The sequence below is a fragment of the Podarcis filfolensis genome (assembly GCF_964270895.1).
Source record: "Podarcis filfolensis genome assembly, chromosome: 13".
In the NCBI taxonomy this organism is placed as follows: Eukaryota; Metazoa; Chordata; class Lepidosauria; order Squamata; family Lacertidae; genus Podarcis; species Podarcis filfolensis.
This window is the reverse complement of record NC_139615.1, coordinates 20597741-20622509: the sequence shown is the minus strand read 5'-3', so window position 1 is coordinate 20622509 and position 24769 is coordinate 20597741. Positions and strand designations below refer to the sequence as shown.

Here is a 24769-nt window from a genome sequence, read left to right as displayed (position 1 = left end):
GCATCTTTGTACTTATTCACAAGGGTGGGGGAAGCTGGTCTTGGCCGGCGGGTGCGGTGGGGGGGGGGTGGAGAGAGAGAAGAAACAGGAGCAGAATTTCACAAGTGTATCTCATTTTTGAATTTTCACTTAAGAATCAGCACTATAAACTTTGCCAACCTATGCCGTAAAATTTTTGGCCTGGCTCCAGAGCAAGTCACTCCAATTCTGATGAAACCAGTGTGGAAAGTTACTCATGAGCTAATGACATCCTACTGGTTTCATTGGGAATGAAGTTCAATCAACTTACTCTGGATTCAAACCGCTACATGCAACCAATCCACTAAACCATGTACAGCTGAAAGCATCCTACTACTAAAGCAAATTCACAGCATCACTGCATGATACAGGCAAACGGGCACAAAAATGAATCAGGCAACACAGAACCAAACTCTGGGGGTATTCTGCTCATCACTCCAATCTCATGCACTGAGATTCTTACTTTCCATTTAAAACCAGTAGTCTAAGGCAGGGGTTTCCAAACTGGTCAACAAGCTTCATTCCACATTGTGACACTGGATTTGTGGTTTCGGATGGGAGACAACACATTCATCACATTAAATATTAGCAAAGGTTCTAAACTGTATTTTATTATTTCTCGTACTTCTTATTTTACAATCTGAATTTTATGGAATTCAGATTGTAATACAATATATAAGAAATTAAAGCAACCGTAAAAATACCTTTAAAAATAAGCATCTGGCACAGTGCATTACAGCTGCTATGGCAGGCAGAAAAATAATTAAGTAGTCTGCCACGATCCTAAGCAACTATCAAGTGGTCCACGGGGAAAAACACTTGGGAACCACTGGTCAAAGGCAAAATAATGGAAGAACAGAGTAAAAACAAGGTGGCAGTTGCAAGTAAAGCATAGACAGGGAATCAGCAGCACTTCAGATGTTTCTGGACTAAACTCCCATCAGCCCATCAGCCCAGAGCACTACCTATGCTAGCTAAGGTTGATGGGAGTTGGGAGTCTAATGATAACATCTGGTGGGTCACAGGTTTCCGAATTCTGTAACAAAAGGATCAGAAAACAGGAAGGGGTAGTATTTTACCAGAAGGGCCGAGAGGAATATTCTGTTCCACCATTTTGAATCCGTCTTAATATTGCACTCAGCACTCACACTTTGGAGCTACTTAAAGTCTTGTATGCCCTGAAACCCAGGCCAGGAATTTCCTGCCATCTGCTCCTGAAGGGACCCTCAATTGGCCAGAGCTGGGTTGGGACAGCCACCCCACCCCCACCCATCCTTCTGGGATTAATGAAGACCTGTCTGTCCCATGAGAAGGCAGAAGTGAAGACTAGGCCAGGAAACTTCTGCTGTCAAGCTTTGGAAGGGACCGTCATTTGGCTTCAGAAAACACTTGTAATGTCAGAGTTACAAACCATGACGGGTGTCTTGATTTGTTACCATGCCACTTATTATACACATACTTATTTGGTTTATAATATAGAATTCCATATGTGCATTCACTTCAGTCAGGAAACTGGTACAGGTTTATTTTCAGTCTCTTGCTATGCCCTTGAACTTCAACCATGTTCCAAGTCCTGCAATTCCAAGTTAAGAAGACTTCTCTGAACCCAGAAACAACTCCTTCACAGTGGCAAATATCCCCTTTATAGAGGCAGTGGCAGCAGCCCAGCCTTGGGTCCATTCCAGTCTGGCTTCAGACCTGATCACTGCCTTGGTTGCCCTGGTTAATTGCATCTGTCACAAGAGAGATATGGAGAGCAGTGTGATCTTGCTCATTCTCCTCAATCACCCAGCAGCTTTTGCTACTGTTGACCACAGTATCCTTCTAGAGATGGGGGACACCATGCTTCAGGGGTTCCACTCCTAGTTCCAGGGCCACTTCCAGAAAGTGCTTACGAGAGGCCACTGTTCCAACACCATGCAAGTTGTATTGAGGTATCCTACAGCGTTCCATATAGTCCCCTCCATGCTACTTCACATCTGCATGAAAGCTTTGGGAGCTGTCGTCAGGTAATTTGGAGTGAAGTGCCATAAATATGCAGATGATACCCAGCACTCACTCTCTCTCCCTGTGCGTGTTCCATCTGAATCAGGAGCAGTGCTTGAGGTACTGGACCTGCGCTTGGAGGCAGTGATGGGCTGGATGTGGACCGATAAACTAAAGCTGAATCCTGGAAAGACCAAGATGTTATGTGTCTCAAGTTCTCATGTTTGGGAGGTAGAGATGGCCTGGCCTAGATAGGGTTGCCCTCCCTTGGAAGGAGCAGGTCCACAGATTGGCAGTGTTCCTGAATTCAACCCTATCACTGGAGGCTCAACTGAGTTGGGGGGGCTAGGAATGCTTTTTTCCAGCTAAAGCTGGTTGACCAGTTATGACCCCTTTAGACTAAAACTTGGGACACTGCACTCCATGCTCTGTTAACTGGCTGCCCTTGGAGACTACCCAAAAACTTCAAGTGGTACCAAATGCAGCAGCCAGATTACTGGCTGAGGTTCTATTTAGATCTCACATAACCCCATTTCAAAACAGCTACACTGGTTGCCAGTTCATTTCCAGGCCCAATTCAAGGTGTTCACAGTAGTGTTTTAAGTGCTAAATAACTGGCCCTTAATACCTGAATGGCTTGCTCCTTCCCTACAGGCGCTGTCAGGGGTTAGGATCAGCAAAGTGGGAACATACTTTTTGTTCTACCGCCATCAGTAGCTCAGGGTGGTGATTGCCCTGGAGACGGCATTCTCTGTGGCAGCCCCTGAATTGTGGAACTCCCTCCCCAGAGATGAGTCTGGTTACTTCATCATATAGCTTTTAGTGAATGCTGAAAGGACACCTCTTCACCCTGGCACTACAAACACACACACACACACTCTATATATATGCATGTGCGCCATCTTATTTCTGCAATTCTAAGTTATTTTAAACTATTCCTGCATTCATGCATTGTAATAAAATAATAATAATATAATTTATTATTTATACCCCGCCCATCTGGCTGCACTTCCCCAGCCACTCTGGGCGGCTTCCAAAAAAATATTAAAATACTGTAATACATCAAACGTTAAAAGCTTCCCTAAACAGGGCTGCCTTCAGATGTCTTCTAAAAGTTTGGTAGTTATTTTTCTCTTTGACATCTGGTGGGAGGGTGTTCCACAGGGCAGGTGCCACTACCGAGAAGGCCCTCTGCCTGGTTCCCTGTAACTTGGCTTCTCGCAGCGAGGGAACCGCCAGAAGGCCCTCAGCGCTGGACCTCAGTGTCCAGGCAGAACGATGGAGGTGGAGACGCTCCTTCAGGTATACTGGACCAAGGCCGTTTAGGGCTTTAAAGGTCAGCACCAACACTTTGAATTGTGCTCGGAAACGTACTGGGAGCCAATGAAGATCTTTCAGGACCGGTGTTATATGGTCTCAGCAGCCACGCCCAGTCACCAATCTAGCTGCCGCATTCTGAATTAATTGCAGTTTCCGAGTCACCTTCAACGGTAGCCGCACGTAGAGTGCATTGCAGTAGTCCTAGCGGGAGATAACTAGAGCATGCACCACTCTGGTGAGACAGTCTGCGGATAGGTAGGGTCTCAGCCTGCGTACCAGATGGAGCCGGTAGACAGCTGCCCTGGACACAGAATCGACCTGCACCTCCATGGACAGCTGTGAGTCCAAAATGACTCCCAGGCTGCACACCTGGTCCTTCAGGGGCACAGTTACCCCATTCAGGACCAGGGAATCCTCCACACCTGCCCGCCTCCTGTCCCCCAAAAACAGTACTTCTGTCTTGTCAGGATTCAACCTCAATCTGTTAGCCGCCATCCATCCTCCAACCGCCTCCAGATGGTTGGATTGCAGCGGACTTGACGAGATGACCTTTGGGGTCATTTCCAACCCTAGAATTATATGATTCTGCGTTTTTAACATTGTGCTTTAATTGAGGTAACCTGCCCTGGGACCTGAGTGTGAAAGGAGGAGGTTGGCAAGACACACTACTTTCTGTTTCATTCTAAAAAGCACAGCTCGTTTTAAACTTCACTGGCACGGCGGAGGAGAATGAAAGAGAAACTGAAGTGCACACAGCAGATGAGAAGGGGGGAGGCAACAGGAAGGAAACTTAACATTTTAGATTTGGGTTGGCAGAAGGATCTTCCCTCCCACCCCCACAAGTCATGAGCTGAGGCCACAGCTAGCCTGTGAGCTCAAGGGGGCTTAGGCCTTGTGTCTCCAAGGCAGATAATTTCAAAAGTTTCTTCTGGCATGGAAGGTATTTCAAGTGTTATATTTTCGTTTGTGATGCGGCTTCACAAAGGCTCCCCTTTGTGGAGCAGGAGTGAAGAGCCCTTTGGAGATGACTTGGTTGAGAGCCACAAAAGATGATAAAGGAGGTTAGAAGGCACAAGGACAAAATAAACTGTGCTTGCTTAGTCTAAGAGGGGGAAATCAATGGGAAATAAAATGCTTTTCTTTATCTAGGAAGGAGAGAGGAGAGGCATTGATTGGCTAGCTGCAAGTTGGCAATTTGAGGCTTGTCACAAGTTGCCCCAGAAGCAGGATTACCATGAAAGAGCAAAACAAACAACCATGTTCAAAGTACAGGGAAGCAAATTTAGGAGAAGTGTTTAGCAACAGCTCTCCCAAGACCAGTGAAGCTCAACAAAGCACAAGATCTCGAGAGGCAGGGCAGGGGAGAAAGGGAGCATCGTTTGGGGTATGTACCTTTTTAAAAAAAATAAAAAGCACTTTGAAAAGAAGAATAAAGGGGAAGAGGGTGGTGGTTTTAAGCTTTTTTTTTAGCAAAGTGGCCAGGACAAGAGGGTACACAATCTGAACAGCTGCACTGGCAAGAAATGCATTTTCCTTTGTAAAGCAAGACCAACACACTAGCCTGTGCAACAGCAGACTCTAGCGACTATTATTAGGCATGACAGCAGTGCTATTTCCTCCACCACCACCACCCCATCTCACCCTTCCAACACATTTACACAAAAATCTTAACACGCTCTCTCTTTTCAGTCAAGGAATGGGTTTAAGGGAATTTAATTTGTGATGTAAGTGACTGAGAGCACCTGAACCATGTTGTGGCTGCAAGGAATGAAAACTCACTAGGCAAAAACAGTTCTGGCAACCATCTGGATCCAATACAACCAGTCAGGATACAAATATATGTGGATTCCTATTTCACTGTAATCAACATTATACGCCTATATCAAATTTTGCAACTGAATCCACAGGAAAGAAAGCGAATCCTAATGTTTCCCATGTCTGCAACACTGGGGTACCTCTTGTTTCTTACACTCTTACTAAATTTTCAAGAGTGCCCTATTTTTGTCAGGCACGCTTGAGAGCTTGCTCCAAAATGAATTTGTATTCCATAATGAGAAGCAATGCCTTTACTACTTTCCCTTTAGAAATTTTGGGCTCTCACTCTCTCCTCCCCATTATCAATCATACTTTCCTACTAAAGGGTCCGTCGAACAGAGCCTCATCAGAGTCCCCTTTGCAGCCAACATGGCAGAGAACGTTTGCTGTGGTCCTGACACTCTTAAGTATTTTGCCCAGCAAAGCCAACTAAGAGTACATATTTACAGGCTATTACAAAGGAGTGTCTTCACTTGATTCTTGTATTTTCTATTTGGTTGCCCAGCTTCGCCAGATTGAGCCAGAGTATTTCATTTTTAAAAAGAGGATATGTAGAATTACTTATCGTTACTCAATGTTACTCTTGCTATTTATAGCCACTATGACTGTAAGAAAAGGGCAAAGAATATCGTTTCTAACTAAATTTTAAAATCCACATTAGAAATATGCTGTTGGCTGTAACCATGTGGTAACTGAAGGCTTCAACTCTCAGAACCTGGAGGGTGGCTTTATAAAGTGGGAGGGCCAATGTACTAATTAAGCAATCAAATCTCTACATCTGAAAAACTAACGCAGTTAAGACCCAGAACTGCAATGTCAAGACAAAGCAGAATAAAAAACCTCCACGTGTAATAGAGGTCTTCTTTGACAACCCAACACCACAGAAGAGGCAGAGAAAATCTCAGGGATTCAACAACAATTTCTGCATTTCGTAAGTTTTTTATTTGACAGAAAAAATCTCCTTGCTGTACATATCAAAAAAAATTAAATGCTTTTAAGAAATATGAAGAAACTTCTGTTCCCATCCCTCCCTGATTTAGGGTTTCTCGGCTTCTTTCCAGCAGAATTTCTCTCACCTTCCCTTGTAAAATGCCTGTCTGCCCCCTTTCCAGTCCCTATCTTGACCCCTCCTGACCTGGCTCAGCTGATCAATATGAAAGAGTCTGCTTTGAGGGAAGGATAAAAAGGAAAAAGAGCACCGCATATTAAAATCTGTTTGTTTTTGGGGGGGCGGAAATTGTCTAATGCTCAAATTGTGCCAATATCAGAAGTCAACCCCACTGTTGCAGGCTACAAGCAACACCTAATTTCTTCCAAAAAGTTTGCTTGCACTTCTCCTGAAGCAGTGGTTCACAGAAGGAAAGCTTCTGAATATTCAGCAGGAGCCCCCCACCCCGGCCCTGAAAACTAGGGGATCCCCAAAGCCAACCTGCCCTCCTTCCCCTTTTTTTCCTACAACCCTCCACCATTACAGAGAGGGGTGCCTGAGAAACGCTAAATCAACAGATTAGCTCACATATATCTCCCTACTCCCCACCCGCCCACCCTTTTTGTGTTTTCTTTTATTTAAACCTTTTATGTCTAAATCAACAAAAAGGAGACCCCTCTCTCAAAACACAGAAGTAAAGATTTTAGCTGTAAAACGCACAGAAAAAACGCTCACAAGAGAGAGAGAGAAAAAAAATCAAATGAACATCACCAACTGTTGGGAAGAGGAAGAAGAGGAGCGCAGAGACGGCGGATCCTGGTGGGTGCTGAGCAGAGATGTCCAGGGAGGGGAATGTAGCTGCCGACAAATGATGGGCAATAAAGACAGGGACAGTGAAGGAAAAACTAATGAGAATAAAAAGCCAATGGCAAATGAAGAGGGCCCCCCCACACAAACACACTGGCTTCCAGTGGGCTTCAGGAGGCAGGGGGCTCCCACCTGGGACAGCACTGTGGGAGGCTGGGGTGGTGCAGTCTGTGGTTGCAAGGGCAAGGGCTTTCCAGATTCTCCAAGAGGCTTAGGGGGACCTGGAAGGGGGCAAAGAGAGGAGAAATTAACAAGCTTCGCTCCCAGGATGGGCTACCACCCGAATTTCCCAGCCTGGGGGCAGACCACCTGCCCCAGGCTCTTGAGGTCACTCCAGAGTGAACTGTAACCTTTTCACAATTTTCTACATCACCTTAAGGAATCATGGCCACTTGGACACCAGTAGTACAGAGTGGAAAATGTTGTGAGGGAGAAGGGAAAGCTTCACAATGCCCACTGGAGAAGGTTGGACAGCCTTATGTATCTGCAGGCCATTAGGGAATGAGGCAGGAAAGAGTCCACAACCCCCAAATAGAAAAACCCACAGAAGGCCTGCTTCTGAAAACAAGCGTCTATACAATGAGCCAGCCCGAGCCAACCTTCAGCAAGCTTCTTGCCCCTCTCCCCCAGGAGAGAAGAACTTGGGACTATGACATCACACACCAGGAAGCAAAAGAGGCTGCAGTAACAACCTCCACATATTTGTAATACTTTCTACCTGTGTGATGGTTTTAACGGATGATTTTAACAGTCAGCTGCTCTGGGGGTCAATCTTGGTTTGAACGTGAGGTGAAGCAAATATTCCCCAAAGAGTGATGTCACAAAGGTCTACTCAATGTTCTATCAATTAATTTACAAACATTACTAGAGGGAAACCTCCCATCCAGGAAGTAACAGAGTCTGACCTACTCAACTTCCACAGAATTACAGTGCAGCTGCACCATGTGCTTTCCCAGCCATCCTGTGACACAATTCTGTAACTCAACTGCAAAGATCAGCAGGAACATGGAACAGCGTTTTCTGGGACACTACACCCAAGGCCATTCACTTAGAGCAGAGGGGAGGAGCTGCAGCCCCAGGGACCAAGGTGGCCCTCTAGGGCATCTTTATCTGGCGCTTGGACCTCCTCCCAGGCCACACCCAGAGCCAGGCTCTGTGCTTTTACCTGACTGGAATGTGTGTCCTTAAACTAGTACAGTACATCTTGCTTGCCTGAATAGAGGATAGAGAAACAGGGGAAAGGGGCTCTATGCAGAAACCTGTTCTTGCAGACTGCTTTTTGTCAATACCGTATTTTTCGCTCTATAAGACGCACCAGACCATAAGGCGCACCTAGTTTTGGGAGGAGGAAAACAAGAAAAAAAATATTCTGAATCCCAGAAGCCAGAACAGCAAGAGGGATCGCTGTACAGCGAAAGCAGTGATCCCTCTTGCTGTTCTGGCTTCTGGGATAGCTGCGCAGCCTGCATTCGCTCCATAAGACGCACACACACACTTCCCCTTACTTTTTAGGAGGGAAAAAGTGAGTCTTATAGAGCAAAAAATACGGTAATTCAAATCTGGAGTTGCTGCGGGTTTTGCTGAATTACTGCTCTTTATGAGCTGTCATATTTTATAAGCCACCTTGAATACTGTCAGAAACCAAGCACATACTACCTTGAAGTTCTGCGGCGGGGGACTCGGGGGCTGGGGGAATTGCGTCGACGTTTCCGGCCTGGAGACCTGCTGATGCTTCGTCTGTTTCTCTGCGAGGACCTGTCCCTGGACCTGTCCCTGGAGAAGCAAAGGAAGGCATGAAGCTGAGCCAGGTTATCTTAACTCCAATTCTCACATATCCTCCCTCCCTATTCCAAACAGATCCCTAGCCACCGCCTCCCTCCCTCACAATCCCAACACGGTGAGAAGGGAGGCTCAGGTTCCTACCTGCGTCGGTCCCTTGGAGCTGAAGGCAGCTGGACCGGAGGGGATACCCGGCGGCGTTCTGCTGGGGAGTAGCTGAGGGAGCGTGAATCACGCAGGGAGTCAATAGGCTTCCGGGGACTGCGTGACCTGAAGGAAGAGAGAGAAGATGGGCTGCTTAAGAGTGCATTCACCAAACTTGGCCCTTCAGCTATGGAAGAAGAAAAAGAACTCGTGTGATCATTTTCCGGCAAAATGCTGGACAAGAGTAAAGCATGGACACACCCCTAGGCTGTACCCAGAGCTGAATACCCATGCCCTCGTACTACATGCAGAGTTCAGAATCCTTTCATTTTTAAGACGTTTCCAATTCAGTACTAGTTCCATATTTTAGGAGCCCACACGTAAAATTCTCTCTGTGGCCACATTCTTCTCACTGACATCACCTGCACGTCAGGGAGAGAACTAGCAAGTAGTGCAGCAGTAGCAGCTGCCACAACATTTTCCTTGCTGTTGCCATAACTCATGCACTCACTCTGGACCAAAGGGTGGGTGAGCAAACGGTTAAGGGTAAGCAGACTCTCTGCAAAGGGTCCCCTGATTGCCCCATCAGGCCAAGCCCCAATGCTGGAGTTGTTTGAATCCTTAAAGCTGCAGAGGCAGGCTACAGTAGGTGCAGGAAATGCCTGGCAAGATCTCAGTTGGGCGGAGGCTAAGCAAGCTTTCTACTGGAAAGGACTTTGGAGCTCAGCAGAAATCCAGGCATCTAACAGTGGTTTTCAAGAAGAGGTTGATGCAGAGCAAGCCAACAGATTACAGTTTCCTTAACAGAAACATGAAAGCTGCCTTATACAGAGCCAGATCACTGCTCCATGTAGCTCAGTCTTGTCTACACCAGGGATGACACCTGTGACGCTCCAGATGTTGTTGAACTAGAACTCCCATCAGCCTCGGGAACATGGCCAATCATCAAGGATGATGGGAGATGGAGTCCAACATCTGGAGAGCCACAGGTTCCCTATTCCTAGGCATCAATGATTGGCAGCAGCTCTCCAGGACTTCAAACAGGGGTCTCCTACCTGGAGATGCCAGTGGCACAAGAGCAAGCCTCCTCACTACCACACACACACACACACACACACACACTCAGGCCCAAAGTCTTCTGCAGCTTTGTTACCCACCTGCAACACTTGGGACTGCTGGCATTCTGCTACACATGCTCTTTTTGCACCATTTTCACTAACAATGTGGTGCCAACAGCCACCCTAATTAAAGAGTTGGAAGAACGGAGAACAGTCCCACAGGATACAACAATCTTGTAGGAGGAAGGGACTGGTCCACCCCATACTAAAATAAAGTCACTGCCAATAAGTCATGGCATCATTCATCGCAGCAGATTCTCAGCTCTTTCACCAATAACCAATAAGAATACTTACTTCCTCTTCTCTGGAGACGGCTTCTTTTTGGGGACCACTTTGGCTGGTACCTGGGATCCAGTCTTAGGCGACGAGGGTGAAGCAGAGGAGGAAGATGAGGAAGATGAGGAAGAGGCAGAGGACGAGGAGGAGGATGTGGAGGAGGAGGAAGAGGAAGAGGAGGAAGAGCTGCTGCTGGAACTGCTGGAGCTCTGAGAACGGCGCTTACGTTTGCCCACTTCCAAAGGCTGCTCATCACGGTTAGCCTCCTTCAGCACTGGACTTGGTGGCCTGGGGCGGGAGAAGAGAAAATGAAGGATAGTATCAAGTTCAGACACACAGGGCAATTGTGTTAAAAGGATTAAGAGAGGTATTGGTGGGTTACTTCTAGAATCACCATTTTTGTTTCTTTGCCAGGGGAAACTGATACACTAACCTTTGGTGTTTATGGGAAAGGTCCTGGAGACTAGCTGCCTTAGCCCGCCCCCCTTTACATTTCTGTTATCAGAATGGTTGCTGTTGTTCCCACCAGAACACATTGAAGGCTTCTACACACATTGGCCTACTGCTACATCACAATGGCTACATCTCTCAAGGGGCCAGTGCCACCTCTATGGTTGCCAACTGGGGACAAAGCAGAAACCTCTTGAGTGAAACACTTTGTGATAACGGGTGGGGAGCCTGCACCCTACAAGCTGTCACTGAACAGATTTCAGCTCCATCATCTCAAAACCATTGGCCACAATGGACATGGCTGATGGAAGTTGGGAGTCCAACAACATCAGCAAGGACACAAGTTCACCCCCTACTTCAGGTGTTCTTAGATCAATGTAGAATCATCACCTTCAGTAGGAACAGCAATCTCACTAGTAAGATAATGTCAAAGGAGGTTCTCATTCCTGCTGAAGTTCAAAAAGCAGAACAGTATTTCGATTAGTGATTCTAATGGATCAGCCTCTTCCATCTCCAAACTCTTGCTTCCTCTTCCCATTCTCCAGTTCCCTAATGCCTTGTTTTCTAGTTCTATCACCCCAAACCATGTCAAAAGTAAATATGAAAAGTACACTGAACTAGAATCGTGGGGAAAGAATCAAAGGATGTTCACAAACCTAGCCACATGCATTTTATGTGTACAAACACATGCTCTGCAAGGGAGCCCTGCATTTGGTTTCACCAGGTGCGCTTTAAAGGAGCAAAAGGCTTGCATGGGGCCTGCAGTGCAGATTCAGAGCCCAGATTCTATGTGCCTTCCTGCTACAAAGACACAGTGAAGTGAAACAAGGTTAGCCTCTGGTGGACAAAGACCACCATTACAGCATTTAAAAACCATTTCAGCTAACATGAAGAACTTTATGAGATCTTTTAAAACTAAGAGGTAAAGTTCTCACCCTCATTTGGTAGATTTAAGTGTCAAAATAGAGTGTGGAGAGAGAAGCCATGAAAAGCAAGAGGTAAAGTCTATGACATTTCTATGCCAAGCTTAAGAAACATACAAGATATGGACACTAGCCATCCACAAGCAGAATCTGGGATAGCTAAGCTATACAGGTCATGTTATGCCCTTTTTGCTTAAGGAAGCCTCTCATATGGACACCTATTGGCAACTAGGTAAGAGAGAGAACCGGCTGAAAAGGGGATGGCATACATGCATCCTTGTACCCTTCCCAAGCCTACTTAGTTTCTGTGCTAAGGAATGGAGATGCCTTTATGCCCCTCCAATGGCCAGCATACAAACACAGGTTACCAGATTCTTAATAACTTCTGACAGCTTATTTTCAAGGCTGATATTAGTGCCAAGACACCTACAGTGGTTAATTTAGCCCACCAAAGGAAGGAGGATTGAACTATTAGCTTGCGCTTGTTATATTGGGGCAGCCAACCCCTGACCTGAAGAGCTGATGCAATCACCCAAGGAAGTTTTTCTGGCCCTCCAAGACCCCCCCCCCCAATTCTGGAGGTGGCAAAAAGATAAAATAAATTTTAAGTACATACAGTCCTGAAGAGGGTGAAGATCCCTGTGCCCTGCTTGAGATGTAAATCTTCCTCTCCTCAGCCATCAGGCTGGAGTGGAGAGAGGAAAATTACCAGCTGAGGTGGTGTAGGTGGGGGACAACACCTACTACTGACAATCCGTGCCCAAACAGTTGACCAAGAGTGAAGGCACCCCTCAGGCCACAAAAGGTTAGCAACCAGTTGAGCTTTGCATAAAAATCTTACAGAGAATAATATCTCTTGGTTTTCAAGGTCTTAGCTATTTCACACTCTCAGCCTGCATAGAAAAACACACATTTCAAGTATCAGATGAAATGGATTTTGTCCCCAAATTTTTCATGCTATAATGTGAGTCTTTCAAGGTGCTACAAAACTCCCTTTTCTGGAGTGGAAGGCACAATGTGGAGTTGTACAGTGGAGATGGTTGGAAAACAAGGCACAAAGGGTCAGAGGTAGGGATAACCTGAGTAAATACAGCAGAACAGGTGACCTAGCTTCATGTAAGACAGGTATGAACAGTGATTACTAGCAACTTAAGAGAGCGGGAACGGGGGGGGCGGGCGGGTGAGAGAGAGAGAGAGAAATATAGGCTCTTACTGTTTTGGTACAATCTCCGCCTCAAGGTCTTTTGCCGGCTGATCCGGGGGGATGGACTCAGATGAGCTGGATTCAGAATCGGAATCAGAAGACGATGAGGAAGAGGAGGAGGAGGAGGAGGAGGAAGTGGTGGAGGAAGCAGATGAACTTCTCTTCACCTTTGAAGGAGCAGAGGGTGGCGGAGAGGGGAGAGCCGGTTGTGGGGCAGTAGAACAGCTGCTCCTGGTGTTCTCCATGGCAACAGAAGCCAGCTGTGGCTCAGCCTCTAGGGTGGGGAGGCGCCCTGCAGGCCTCTCTGCTACTTTTCCTTCAGATACAAACTCCTCTTCTTTGGGGGCTGGGGCTAGCACAGAAACCAGGGCTGGCAAGGGGCTGGAGGACTCAGAGGAGGAGGAGGACGACCGAGCTTTAACAGGAGAAGGGGAGTCTGCATGGGAACTGCTTCTCCCTGACAAAGGAGCACCAGCAGCTGTCTCATCCCTAACTGTGGAAGGATGAAAGACCTGACTCCTATCTCCAGGGCTGTCTCGGACAGTCGTGGAACCACCATTCTTTGACGCGGCAGATGGAGCAGGAGACAGGGCCTTTCGAGCTACGGGAGAGTCCTCACGTGGTGGGGTTGGAGTGCGAGGGATGGCAGTGTTGCTTTTGCTGTGCCATAGCGAGGGTGCTGATGACTTCTCCTGGATGTCAGACTTGGGGTATTTCTCCAGCACAGGTGGAGAGCGGGATTTCCTTCCTGGAGAGGTGCAGATTTCTCGGGAGCCTGATCTGGAATGCTTCCTCACAGGAGACGACCGAAAATCAGGAGACACTCTGGACCCAGTGCTTTTGTAGGTTGCTGTTATTCGCGGGGCATCTAATCTGGGAGGTGAACGGGATGCATTCCGGCTGGTAGCACTCCGCTGTGGCGACAGCCTAGACATCTCTCTCCGTGCTGGTGATCGGGAATGGCCTCTGCGCGGTGAGGCGACTGAGCGCTCACCCTTCCATGTGAAGCGAGATTTGTCTTGACGGGAAGGGGATCTTGAGCAGCTTCGGCCTGGGGACGAGATGGACCTTTCCCGCCGTAATGAGCCCCGAGACTTGTCTCGCCGCCTGGAGAGCGAACGGGAACGACTCCTCCATGACAGAGAGCCAGATCTTCCCCGTCGCAAGGAGGTTCGAGGTCGGCTGTCACAGTGAGATGACGATTCAGACCTATGTAGATGCATGCTGGTGTTTGACCTCTGCCTGGAGCGTGATCTGGACCTCTGTCTCAGAGGTGTTCTAGATTTCCGTCTAGGGCTCAGTGGTGACATAGATCTCCGTCTTCTTGTAATTGGTGTTCTAGACTTCTCTCTGGCTCGTGGAGATGAACCAGACCTTCGACGTCGTGGTGGGGTTCTAGATTTTATTCTGGGTCTTGGAGAGGATCCAGATCTGCGGCGGCGGCGTGGTGGGGTTCTGGACTTCATTCGTGGTCTTGGGGATGAACCAGACCTGCGTCGCCTTGGTGGGGTTCTGGACTTCATTCGTGGTCTTGGAGATGATCCAGACCTGCGTCGTCTGGGGGGTGTCCTGGACTTCACTCTGGGCCTTGGTGGTGACCCAGACCTACCACGCTTTGGTGGAGTTCTGGATTTTGCTCTAGGCCTGGGTGGAGACCTTGATATCCTGCGTCTTACAGGTGTCCTTGATTTTACTGCCGGTCTGGGAGGTGACGGAGATCTGCTTACAGATTTTTCTTTTCGATCTGGTGAAGACTCTGAACTGCTCTCACTGTTGTGTATTCTTGGCTTCTCTTTAACCTCTGAATACGACCCTGACCTGCTCCTCCGAGGTGCATCTCTGAGTGCCTCTTTCTTCTCTACAGGAGAAACCTTTGACGTCTCACTTGCTTCTGGAGAAGCTCCAGGTCTGTTGTGCTTTGCAACAGCTGGAAGTGTGCTGTTCTCTGGTTCTGGAGATGAATCTGACCTGCTGTGTGCTGGCGATGATACAGATTTGCTTTTGTTGACTGAAAGTGTTGCAGAGCGACTCAGTCGTGGAGGTGATCGAGATTTATTGTCTTCTGGAGAAGACGTTGATGAAGAGGAGGAGGAAGAGGAAGAGGAGGAGGTGGAGGAAGAAGAGGAGGAGGAAGAAGAAGAAGATCCAGATCTACTTCGCCTTGATGGAATCTCTGACTCTGTGAGTACCGATGACCCAGGCTGGCCTTGACTTGGTGGAGACTTCAATTTCTCTTTCCCAGGGGGAGATGAACCTAATTTACTTTTCCGGAATGGTGATGCAGCTCTCTCCATTACTGCCAATGATTTGTTGTGCCTTGCAGGTGACCCAGATTTTGACTTTATTTCTTGGGATTTATTTTGTTTTGGGGGAGATTTAGATTTGCCATTTAGTTCAGGAGATGATCTGGACCCACTTCTCCTCATAGGTGATCTAGACTTCTCTCTCACTGCTGGAGAGGAGAGCCCAGGCCTGACCTGAATCAACGGTGATGTGACTTTCTTTGTCTCAGGAGAGTACTTGGACTTGCTCCTGGAAGGAGATTTAGATTGCTCCTTGACCAATGGAGAGGAACCAGACCTGCTTCGCCTTGCTGGTGATCTGGATTTCTTCAACTCCAAAGAGCCGGTTGTACATTTTCCCAGTGGTGAAGTGGATTCCTTCTTCAGTTCCAAAGATGATCCAGATGTAGTTCGTCTTGGTGGAGACAGAGATTTCTCCCTCAAAGCTGGAGGTGATCCAGACAAGCTCTGCCTTCGGACTGGTGATCTAGGCTTTTCTTTTGCTGCTAGAGACCTTCCAGATCTGCTTCGCTGCAATGGGGATGTAGACTTTGGTTCTGGAGAGGCTGTTCGTCTTGGAGGGGATAATGAGTTTTCTTTTGTTGATGACTGAGAGGAACCAGACCGGTCTCGTCTTGGAGATGATCTTAATTCCTTCTGCAGCCCTGGAGAGGACCTTGACTTCGTTTTCACTTCTGGGGAAGACTCAGACCTGTTTCGCCTTCTGGAGGATCCAGACCTGCTACGTCTTGCAGGTGAGTTAGATTGGCTTCTTCTAGAAGACATTTTAGATTTCTCTTCAACTGCTGAAGAATCCTCAAACTTCCTTGTATGTCTTGGAGATGAGCCAGATCTGCTCCTTGAGGACACGCTAGATTTATTTTTGACTGCTGGAGGTGTCCTGGATTGACTTCGCCTTGCTGGTGATTTGGATTTCTTTTTTGGTGTTGAAGAACCAGACCTGCTTTGCCGTGGAGATAACCTGGACTTCGTTTTCAGCCTGGGTGAGGAACTAGAGTGACTGCGCCGTGGTGGTGTTCTTGATTTTTTCTTCCTTGACCTTGGAGATGAACCTGAACGACTTCTTCTAGGAGACAACTGTGATTTCTTCTTTGCCTTTGGAAGTGATCCAGATCGACTGCGCCGGGGAGAAACACGTAATCTGCTTCTTGATTCAGGAGATGAGCCAGACTGGCTACGCCGCAAAGGTTTTCTGGACCTCTCTCTCATTTGGGGGGAGGAACCAGATCGGCTTCTTCTTGAAGAAATTCTAGAGGCCTTCCGATCCGGAGATGAAACAGACCTACTTCGCCTTGCTGAAATCAACGACTTCTCTCTCCTTGGTGAAGAGCTTGACCTTCCTCTCCTGGGAGGAGTTCTGGTTCTAGATCGCCCTCTTCTGGGTTGAGTTCTGGATCGAGACCTTGCTCGTCTGGGTGGAGTTCTGGATCGAGACCTGCCCCTTCTTGGTGGGGTTCTTGAACGTGACCTCCCTCTTCTTGGTGGGGTTCTTGACCTTCCCCATCTCCCAGTATTTCTGCTTCTAGACCAGCCATGCCTTTGGGGAGTTCTAGAACGAGACCAGCCACGCCTCTGAGGTGTCCGTGATCGGCCCCATCTAGGAGGACTTCGTGAGCGTGACCTGCCCCACCGCTGGGGTGTTCTTGACCGGCCCCGCCACTGAGGGCTGCGAGAACGGAGCCTTCTTGGAGGAGTACGTGAACGGGATCGAGCACGTCTCTGAGCAGAGCGAGACCTTCCCCTCCTTGGAGGTGTGCGTGATCTGCCTCTCTTAGCTGGGGTGCGTGACCGAGATCTACCTCTTCGAGCAATGGGTGTTTGGGAGAGAGATCTATCCCTCCGACTGGTCCTTGACTTGTTGCCCCTGGGTGGAGGGGTGCCCGATAATTCACGACGAGATGTGACCTTGGCAGCCTGCTTTTGCCCAGAGCGGGAGACTTCGGGGGATGAACTAGACCTCTCTCTGTGTGTGGAGGTCTTCTCTTTGCCTTGCCTTTTAGGAGGCTCCTCTGGAGAAGAGCTACGGGAAACTAGGGCTGGCTTGGTTGCTGGGGAAGGAGAAGAGGAGGAAGAAGAGGAGCAGCTACCACTCTCTGAAGGAGAACAAGAGCGCTGAGGTGGAGAGCCATCGGGTGAGCCCTTCCTCAACTTTGTCTCACTGGCTTTAGAAGTAGGAGATGAGGCAGCTGCCAGCTTCTCCTTCTGGTCAGTTGATGATTTAGCCTTGGATGGTAGAGTCCCATTACGATCCTCTGTCTGCTTCTTAGGGGGTGGGGAGACACTCTCCTTCGAGGAGGAATGCTTGTGCCCCGAGACTCTTTCCCGAGACGGATCACTTGGCATTGGGGAGCGATGCTTGAACCTTGAATCCCGCTCAAATGATGGAGAGGATTTCCGATCCCCATGCCGAGCAGACTTCCTCTCCTTTTCTCTTTCCTTCTCTCTGGCAGGAGAGGGGCTGCCAGAGCGCTGGCGGGTCTCACGTACTGGAGAATGCTTGGACATAGTTTTCTGGACAACATGAATTTTTTTTAAAAAACAAAAACAACCTGTTAGTATTACAACCCCGACTCCATGATTTTTCTCCTCCAAATATAATCAAGTCCTGCTGAAATCCCTAAGGAATCTCTGTTGCAAGTCACTAAAGTATAATGCCATACCTCCCGCTTTTCTCTGCTTTCTCGAGGGCTTGGGCTCCTGCCCCGCCGGACAAGCTCGGGAGAAGATGAGCGTGTTCTCTCTGGCGGATTCTTGGAAACTGCCTCAGTTTCCGCTTGCTTCCGTGAAGGTGCAGAGGGAGACTTGCTCTGTCGCCTTAAGGGGGCCCGCTTCTGGGCTATGGGACTACCTGACCTGCAGATGATAAATATCAGAGGCTTGAAATGTGAGTTATTTTCAATAGTCTGCCCAAGTCTGAAATCTGGTTTCAAGAACATTGGACTGGTGTGAGGAAGGAATAGAGGGAACTTTGGATCTCCATCCCAAAGCCATACCTGCTACGGGAAGCATCTGAAGAGGAAGAATCATCTGGGGAGGAGGAACGATCCCGTCGGCCTTTTTGAGATGCACTCTCGCTGGTGGACCTAAGAGGGTTAGAAATGTGAGCAGAAAGGATGCAAAAAAAAAAGACCACCTTTAGCAAGGAGAGATCTTGGTAGTGGCGAGAAAAAGGTGGTTTTTACCTCCTGCGTTTCTTTTCCTTAGATTTGTGTTTGCTCTTGGGACTTGGGGACCTGGAAAAAGACATTTGTTTTGAAACATTCTGTAAACATTGCACAACCATTATTTCCACCTCAGTTCCTACAGTACCCACTGCAGAACATCCCCATCCCTAGGAATAACCAAGAAGCTATTACTAAACATATATCTCTAAAACACCGCCACACAATTCATAACAAGATCAATGCAACATGTAGCTAGTAACGTTGGGTGTACACGTGGGACAATCAGATTCAAGTCACCACTCAACAATGAAAATCACAGGCTATCCTCTGAGAACTCACAATTTCTCAGTTCTGATTGGTTGAGAATACAAGCAAAGTAAAATCAGAATTGCAAAGAACTCTCAATACCCAAACGCATTTTTAAAAAGTTAAGACTTACCTGTGCTTTCTTTTCTTTGACTCTGACCTACAAAAAAAAACACCACAGGGTCTTATATACAGTGGTGCCCCGCAAGACGAATGCCTCGCAAAACGAAAAACGCGCAAGACGAAAGGGTTTTTCGGTTTTTGCGTTGCTTCGCTAGACGATTTTCCCTATGGGCTTGCTTCGCAAGACGAAAACGTCTTGCGAGTTTGTTCGCTTTTTTCTTAAAGCCGCTTGAAGAGGCGCAGTTGCGACGGACCGTGCTTCGCAAGACGAAAAACATCGCAAGACGAAAAGACTCGCGGAACGAATTAATTGCGTATTGCGAGGCACCACTGTACTTCAGCTTATTGCCAGTCACCTAACAACATAATAGTATGCCCAGAAATCTTGATACTGGATGAAAAGTGATGACTTCCCTCCACCCCAGTCCTACACAAGATGCCTTCAGACAAAGAATCTCTGACAAGAGATAGCTACATATAGGGTGAGAAAGGCCCCAAACTCTACATCATGTAACCTCTTTTGTAGCGGAAGACAAGACAACCATAGCCCACAGAAAGCAAGGTCTGTTCTCTCATGCACACTTGAAGACAGAACCATAAGCTATTTAAGGAACACTGAAAATAACCATCAGCTGAGGAGATGAAGATCCTAAAGCCCAGTCTATCACACTAAGCCAGCCTGTCTCTCCCAAGACAGCCCCTTACCTGTGTTTCTTTTTCTTTGAACTTTTCTTCCTCTCCCTCCGAGAAGGTGATCTGCTCTCAGATCTGAAGAGACAAACAAAAGGGACATGTTACATGTGGCAAGGGGTAAATGGAGACCCACACAGAGTAAGATACCTTACTCTCTCCCCTCACTAATGCACCCCACCTAGCCAAACTCAAACTGACACCCTCTTCTCGCCACATCTCACCACTGCCTTTGTTCATGCACCCACCTGCCTCTGTCTTTCTTCTTTTTCTTCTTCTTCTGTTTTGGGGACGGTGAGCGGGAGCTGCTAGACTCTTTAACAAGACTGGGAAAACACAGAGAAATGGTGAAAAACCAACTCCCTAACAGACTCCAAAATAACGGCTCTCCCTTCCTTCTTTCCTCTCCCCATTTCTCCCAACAAATCCCCAAGCAGGCAACTAGGCTGCTAAATAAAAATTCTCAAGTTTAGGGGTATTAGCATGCACGCCACAAAAGGTATATTAGGGAGTCCCAGTATCGTTAACAACCCTTACAAAAATTATGTCAAAACTACAGCCAGTTAAACAAGCAAAGAGATCAATAACTCACATCAAAATACAAATCAGATTTTTAAAATACATATATATTTAATAAAGGCATCATCTGATGTAATCTTACCCCAGGCAAGGCTTGTATTATACAGTACAGTGAACGTCAAACAACTTTTATCAAATAATACCTATTTCTTAAACAAAAAATACAACAATTGTTTCCCAATCCATGTAAAGCGACAAGAGCTCAACTGAGGTAGGCACAACCATGTCTACCTCCCCAACTTCTACCTTTCCTTTCCTCAGCAAGGATGCCAACATACCTGTACTGCTTTTGCTGTTCCTGCTGCTGCTTAGCTGCTGCTGCTGCTGCAGCAGCAGCTGTTGCTGCCTCCTTAGCCCTGCGGTTGGGGTCAAAGGAGCTGCCATCCACATAGTTGTCACTAATTCCAAAGGCAGCTCTAAGCCTCTCGTTCTTCTTTTCATTGGCCTCAGCCAGCTGATGGGTCTCTGTGACACTGGAGAAGAACAGAAATAGTTACTACAGGGGGAAAACTAGAGGTTATGAGGCAAGTATGGGAAGAGCAACAAGCCCCACAAGGAATGGAAAGGAGGTGGGGCGCTAATGAATCAGTCAGCTCATCAGAATCAAAATCCACCGAAGTGCCTTACTTACGTCGGCTTCTGCTGCTGTTCCCCCTCCTTGACCACTGCTACATCCTTCTCCAAAAGCATCATTCGAAAAGTGGCTACCTTTTCCTGGATCTCCCCTTCTCCATACCTGGGTTGAGAAAGCCAGAAAATATTTTACAAGGCTTACCAGATGGGTCCCATAAACAAGGTAACCAGTCTCTAATGAGGTAGTAGGCAGTGCTGCTAAGGGACATGAATCGTAACAGATTCAAAACACTGACTACTTCTATCTAACTCAGCATAGTACTTATGACTTAAATGTAAACCAAATACTTAAGCACATCCCCCCCGCCACACACATCATGACCTAGCTAAATGTCTTTCTACGAACCACTATTCTCTCAGCCTCAGCTTCCCTGAGATCTGCAATCTAGAGATAATATTACAACATCTCTGCATCGGAGAATCATCATTATCAATAAAGCATTTGACTAGAACTTCAAAGTATTTTATAAAAAGCTAAGCAAAGTTGTTATTCCCCCAATAGGAATAATTTTCTACTACAAATGAAAATGTCATATTCACTCCTGGAATCCAGCAAAACAAAATCAACAAATTTAACTCTTCTTGCAATACACATAAAATTAACTGAACACCTACTAAATGTAAAGTAACTTCACTCTGCTTGTTTTTCCTATAAATAAGTTAACACTACATATATTATATCTGAAGCTTCTTGAAAGCACTTCTGAACAAGTCCCACTGAAACCAAGTCAGCAAGTGGCCAGTGCTACAATGCATATGTACACCTAGCATGTATGACATGATTTCTCATACTTTCAACTCCTTGAGGCAGCTAAAAATTACTGAGGTCCTCCCATCACAAAAAGGTTATATATATAGGCAGTTTGGTACTATCAGCAGGCAATTACCGACATTGAATCCGTATTTAGAAATTACTAAATTCTTTGCCAAAGCATTTTCCTGGTAACAATGAGGTCCATGGTTTAACTTTCTTCAGGCATAGTGGACATTTACTCAGGAGGTACTAAAACCCAGCCCCCCTATTGACTAATCCAGAGAATTGACAGATCCAGAGTCTCACTTTAAGTAGAGAAGGCTTTTTCCCCACTCCCACTCACCTCTCCTAAGTATTTTTACCCATTTCATGTAAATTCTTCTCCCATTCACCTTTCATGCTCAACTTGTACATCATTCCCCCACCCTACCCTACCATCAGGCCCGGTCCTTGAACACGTTCACTTATTCTTCCCATTTCAGTTTTCCTCTTCTCTACTCCTAGCCTATTTATACCTGTATTATTAATCATAAATATGTAACTTTCCAATTTCCTTCAATACCTACTCTCACCCTTTGCCCTTAGAGGAAGGACAGCTTTTTCTTCCTCATCCCTGCATCCTAACTTTGTCTACCTTCCATCACTGCTGTGCTAACAGATCAGAGTAATTGGTCAGCTACCAAGACCAAGGTTGCCAACAAATGAAGGCAGAATCCCAGGTGCAATGTCCACATACCCCACATTCCCAAATCCCACATACCCCCACCTTCCCATACCCCACCTTCTTCCACAATTGCTATCAGCCTTATTCATTCAACAGCTGCCACTATCTCCATGCTTATTTTTCAGCCCCCATTTTTATATTCCAAATATCTCTGCTTTCCTATTGCCTGCTACAACCTACCCCTGCTCTTCCATGAGTTCAGCCAACTCTAAGCATTTCAGCTCAACCTTCCGCTTGCGCTCGTGGTCCAGGATGTCCTGGTTGGGTTTTTTAACCAGGGATGACTCCAGCTTCCTCAACTCCTCTTCTGACTTGTAGTCAGTGCGATCTTTCTTGTGGCGCACGGCCGAGAGGTTGCGCTGCACGTAACCGTTGGTGCCGCTGCCCCGGGGAGTGGGGAGTCCTATCCCATTGTACATGGCGCTCACAGGCTAGCACCAACGGTGCCTCTAATGCCTACAGAAAAAAAACAGAGGATGTATGGCTAGAAGCAGAGGCAAAAAAGCAACTGGCAGCTTCTGCCAACATTTTCCAAATACCAGGATGGACCCATGCCTCTTCACAATCAAGACTGAAAATATAAATGCACAGAAGAAATCCATAGAACTCATGCGGTGCAACATGCTTTCCACAAATTCCAACCTGAATCTAGTGCCAAACACCCCCCTCACACACACTTTCCTTTCTTCTTACTTTGCCCCATTAATGCTCTCTATGCATCTTCAAATTTACTCCTTATCAAAGTCTCCCTTACTGCATTTCAGGCTTCCCTTCCCCTCATCTTCAAATTCTATCTGCTCCCCCAGACAACTGTCTCACCTACAGCCTCTTACCTACATTTTCCCTGTTCAACACTTTTCCCTTTTTGAACCTCCCAGAAACCTGATTTTTCCCCCCACCCGCTCTCAGAATTTGCTTAAATTTACTCATCCCATCCCCTAGAGAGCAGCGATGATCACAAAACCCTGGAGTCTTAACTTCCACTCTACTGAACCCCTCTTCCTATTTTTACATTTTACACAAATACAACCCTATCCTTTGTTTCAAGATGGGGGCTTGAAACCCCACCAGTTTCAAGCCCCCAGCTAAGGCTACAATCCTGTTCGTTATTATCTGGGAGCTCAGTTGGACTTACCTCTGAGCAAAAAATCCAAACAAACCGCACACGATTGGCCTGCACACACTCCCCTCCTCCCTCACTATCCCATTTGATCCTCTTTCATAAACGGCTGAAATGCCAGCCCGATATTTTCCCAATCTGGCTCCAACCACCCCATTCACCTCCTTCTTTGAAGGACTGAACACCCCCTCCCAATCTTGTTATAACCTCTCTAGTCCCTATGAGGTTTCTAACCGGCTTAAAGGCCTGCGCCCCCCACCACATGCACCCACAACCTGGCTACGAGCAATCCATTCCTACATTCCCCACCCCCAAAAAGGCCTGGACAGCCATCTCTGTAGCAGTTTCAAGCCCCACCCCTGCCTCTACCCCTTACTAGGCCTTTCCTCCCTCCCCAAGAATATCCACACACACACACACAACCCTACCTATTGGGCCGATTCACCTCAAGGCCTGATGGAGCCGTTCGAGACCCTCCCTCTGCCCGCACCCCAGCACTCAATCCAACACCCGCCCACGCATGCACCGCGTCCGTGACGCGCGCCCGCGCGCCCCCTGCCCAAACCCTCCCCTCCCTCCCCCTGCGCGACTCCCGAGATCGGGCCGCCCCGGAGTAGGCCTCTCACCCGCCTCCCTCGCGCTGCCCAGGGAGGCCGCTCTCTCTGCCTGCGCCACTCGCTCGCTCGCGCTCCCTCACCCGACGCAGCAGCAGCAGCCGCGGCGCAGGCGAAGGGTGAAGGGAAGGAGGGGGAAAGGAGGAGGAGAGGCGGAACCGCCCCCCTTCCCGTCCAATTCGCTCCCGTCTGTCCCTCTCCTCGCCCGCGGGGTTATGGGAAACGTAGTCCTTTCCTTCGCGATCAAGACCCCGACGCCAAGCGCCCGAGGCATGGAAAAGACTACAACTCCCGGCATGTAACGCAAGCAGCGCGAAGGTCGGACGCCATTTTCTAAAGCGCTCTGGGGAGAGGGATAGAGATGGGGGGTGGAGGGTGTTTCAGGAAGACTTTGCCCCGGCGGGTGGTTTTTCCTTTCGCTCTCTCACCCTCACTTTTTTCCCCCTCTCTCTCTCGTACGGCAGTCACATCGATGCGCGACGCACTTCGGAAGGCACCGCTAGTGGTGCGTGAGGGAGCGGGGACAGGACGAGACGAGACGGAACCGTCCCTCCCGTCAGCCACCGCGCGTTCCCAAATTAGAGAGGAGAGGGGAGGAATCCAGAGTAGAAAGCCAAATCTCGCGAGATTTCATTTGGGAAAAAACGCGTAGCGTCTATCACGACGCAAAATGTTGCGTGCCTTCGAAGCATGCCGGGAACTGTAGTTCAGCTGTTCCCATTGCACTATAGCACTCGCACACACTTCTCCTACAAGCGAGACAACAACTTCCAGAATGAATTGCGAGCTGATGTTGCTGCATTTTCTTTCCCTTTTCCCCTCACAGAGGAAAGAACGGGGAATTTTATTCCTAGAGGGACTTTCCATAAAGCTCAAAGGGAAAGTTTGGCTGGGAGTGGAGTGTATCTTCCGTTGCGCTGCAGACGGTGGA

At 47.7% G+C, this 24769-nt stretch overlaps 1 protein-coding gene across 6 annotated transcripts; it reads right to left on the bottom strand.

Annotated features, from left to right (window-relative positions):
* Nucleotides 1–6058: 6058 nt before the first annotated feature.
* SRRM2 (serine/arginine repetitive matrix 2) lies at nt 6059–24453 on the bottom strand (the record flags this gene model as incomplete). 6 transcript variants are annotated; one of them, XM_083584033.1, is made up of 15 exons in its annotated part: nt 24267–24453; nt 22285–22560; nt 20625–20729; nt 20272–20466; nt 19663–19740; nt 19430–19492; nt 18735–18761; nt 18314–18364; nt 18125–18214; nt 17792–17984; nt 12838–17642; nt 10270–10539; nt 8858–8983; nt 8591–8707; nt 6059–7155 (listed from the first exon to the last, which is right to left on the bottom strand). In XM_083584033.1, exons 2-15 carry the CDS (start codon nt 22521–22523, stop codon nt 7146–7148), a joined length of 6369 nt encoding a protein of 2122 aa, XP_083440159.1. In that variant the 5' UTR covers nt 22524–22560; nt 24267–24453. The 6 variants fall into 6 exon arrangements, with proteins under 6 accessions (XP_083440159.1, XP_083440160.1, XP_083440162.1 ...); XM_083584034.1 differs by having other exon boundaries at nt 23922–24418; XM_083584036.1 differs by having other exon boundaries at nt 24273–24418.
* Nucleotides 24454–24769: the final 316 nt, after the last annotated feature.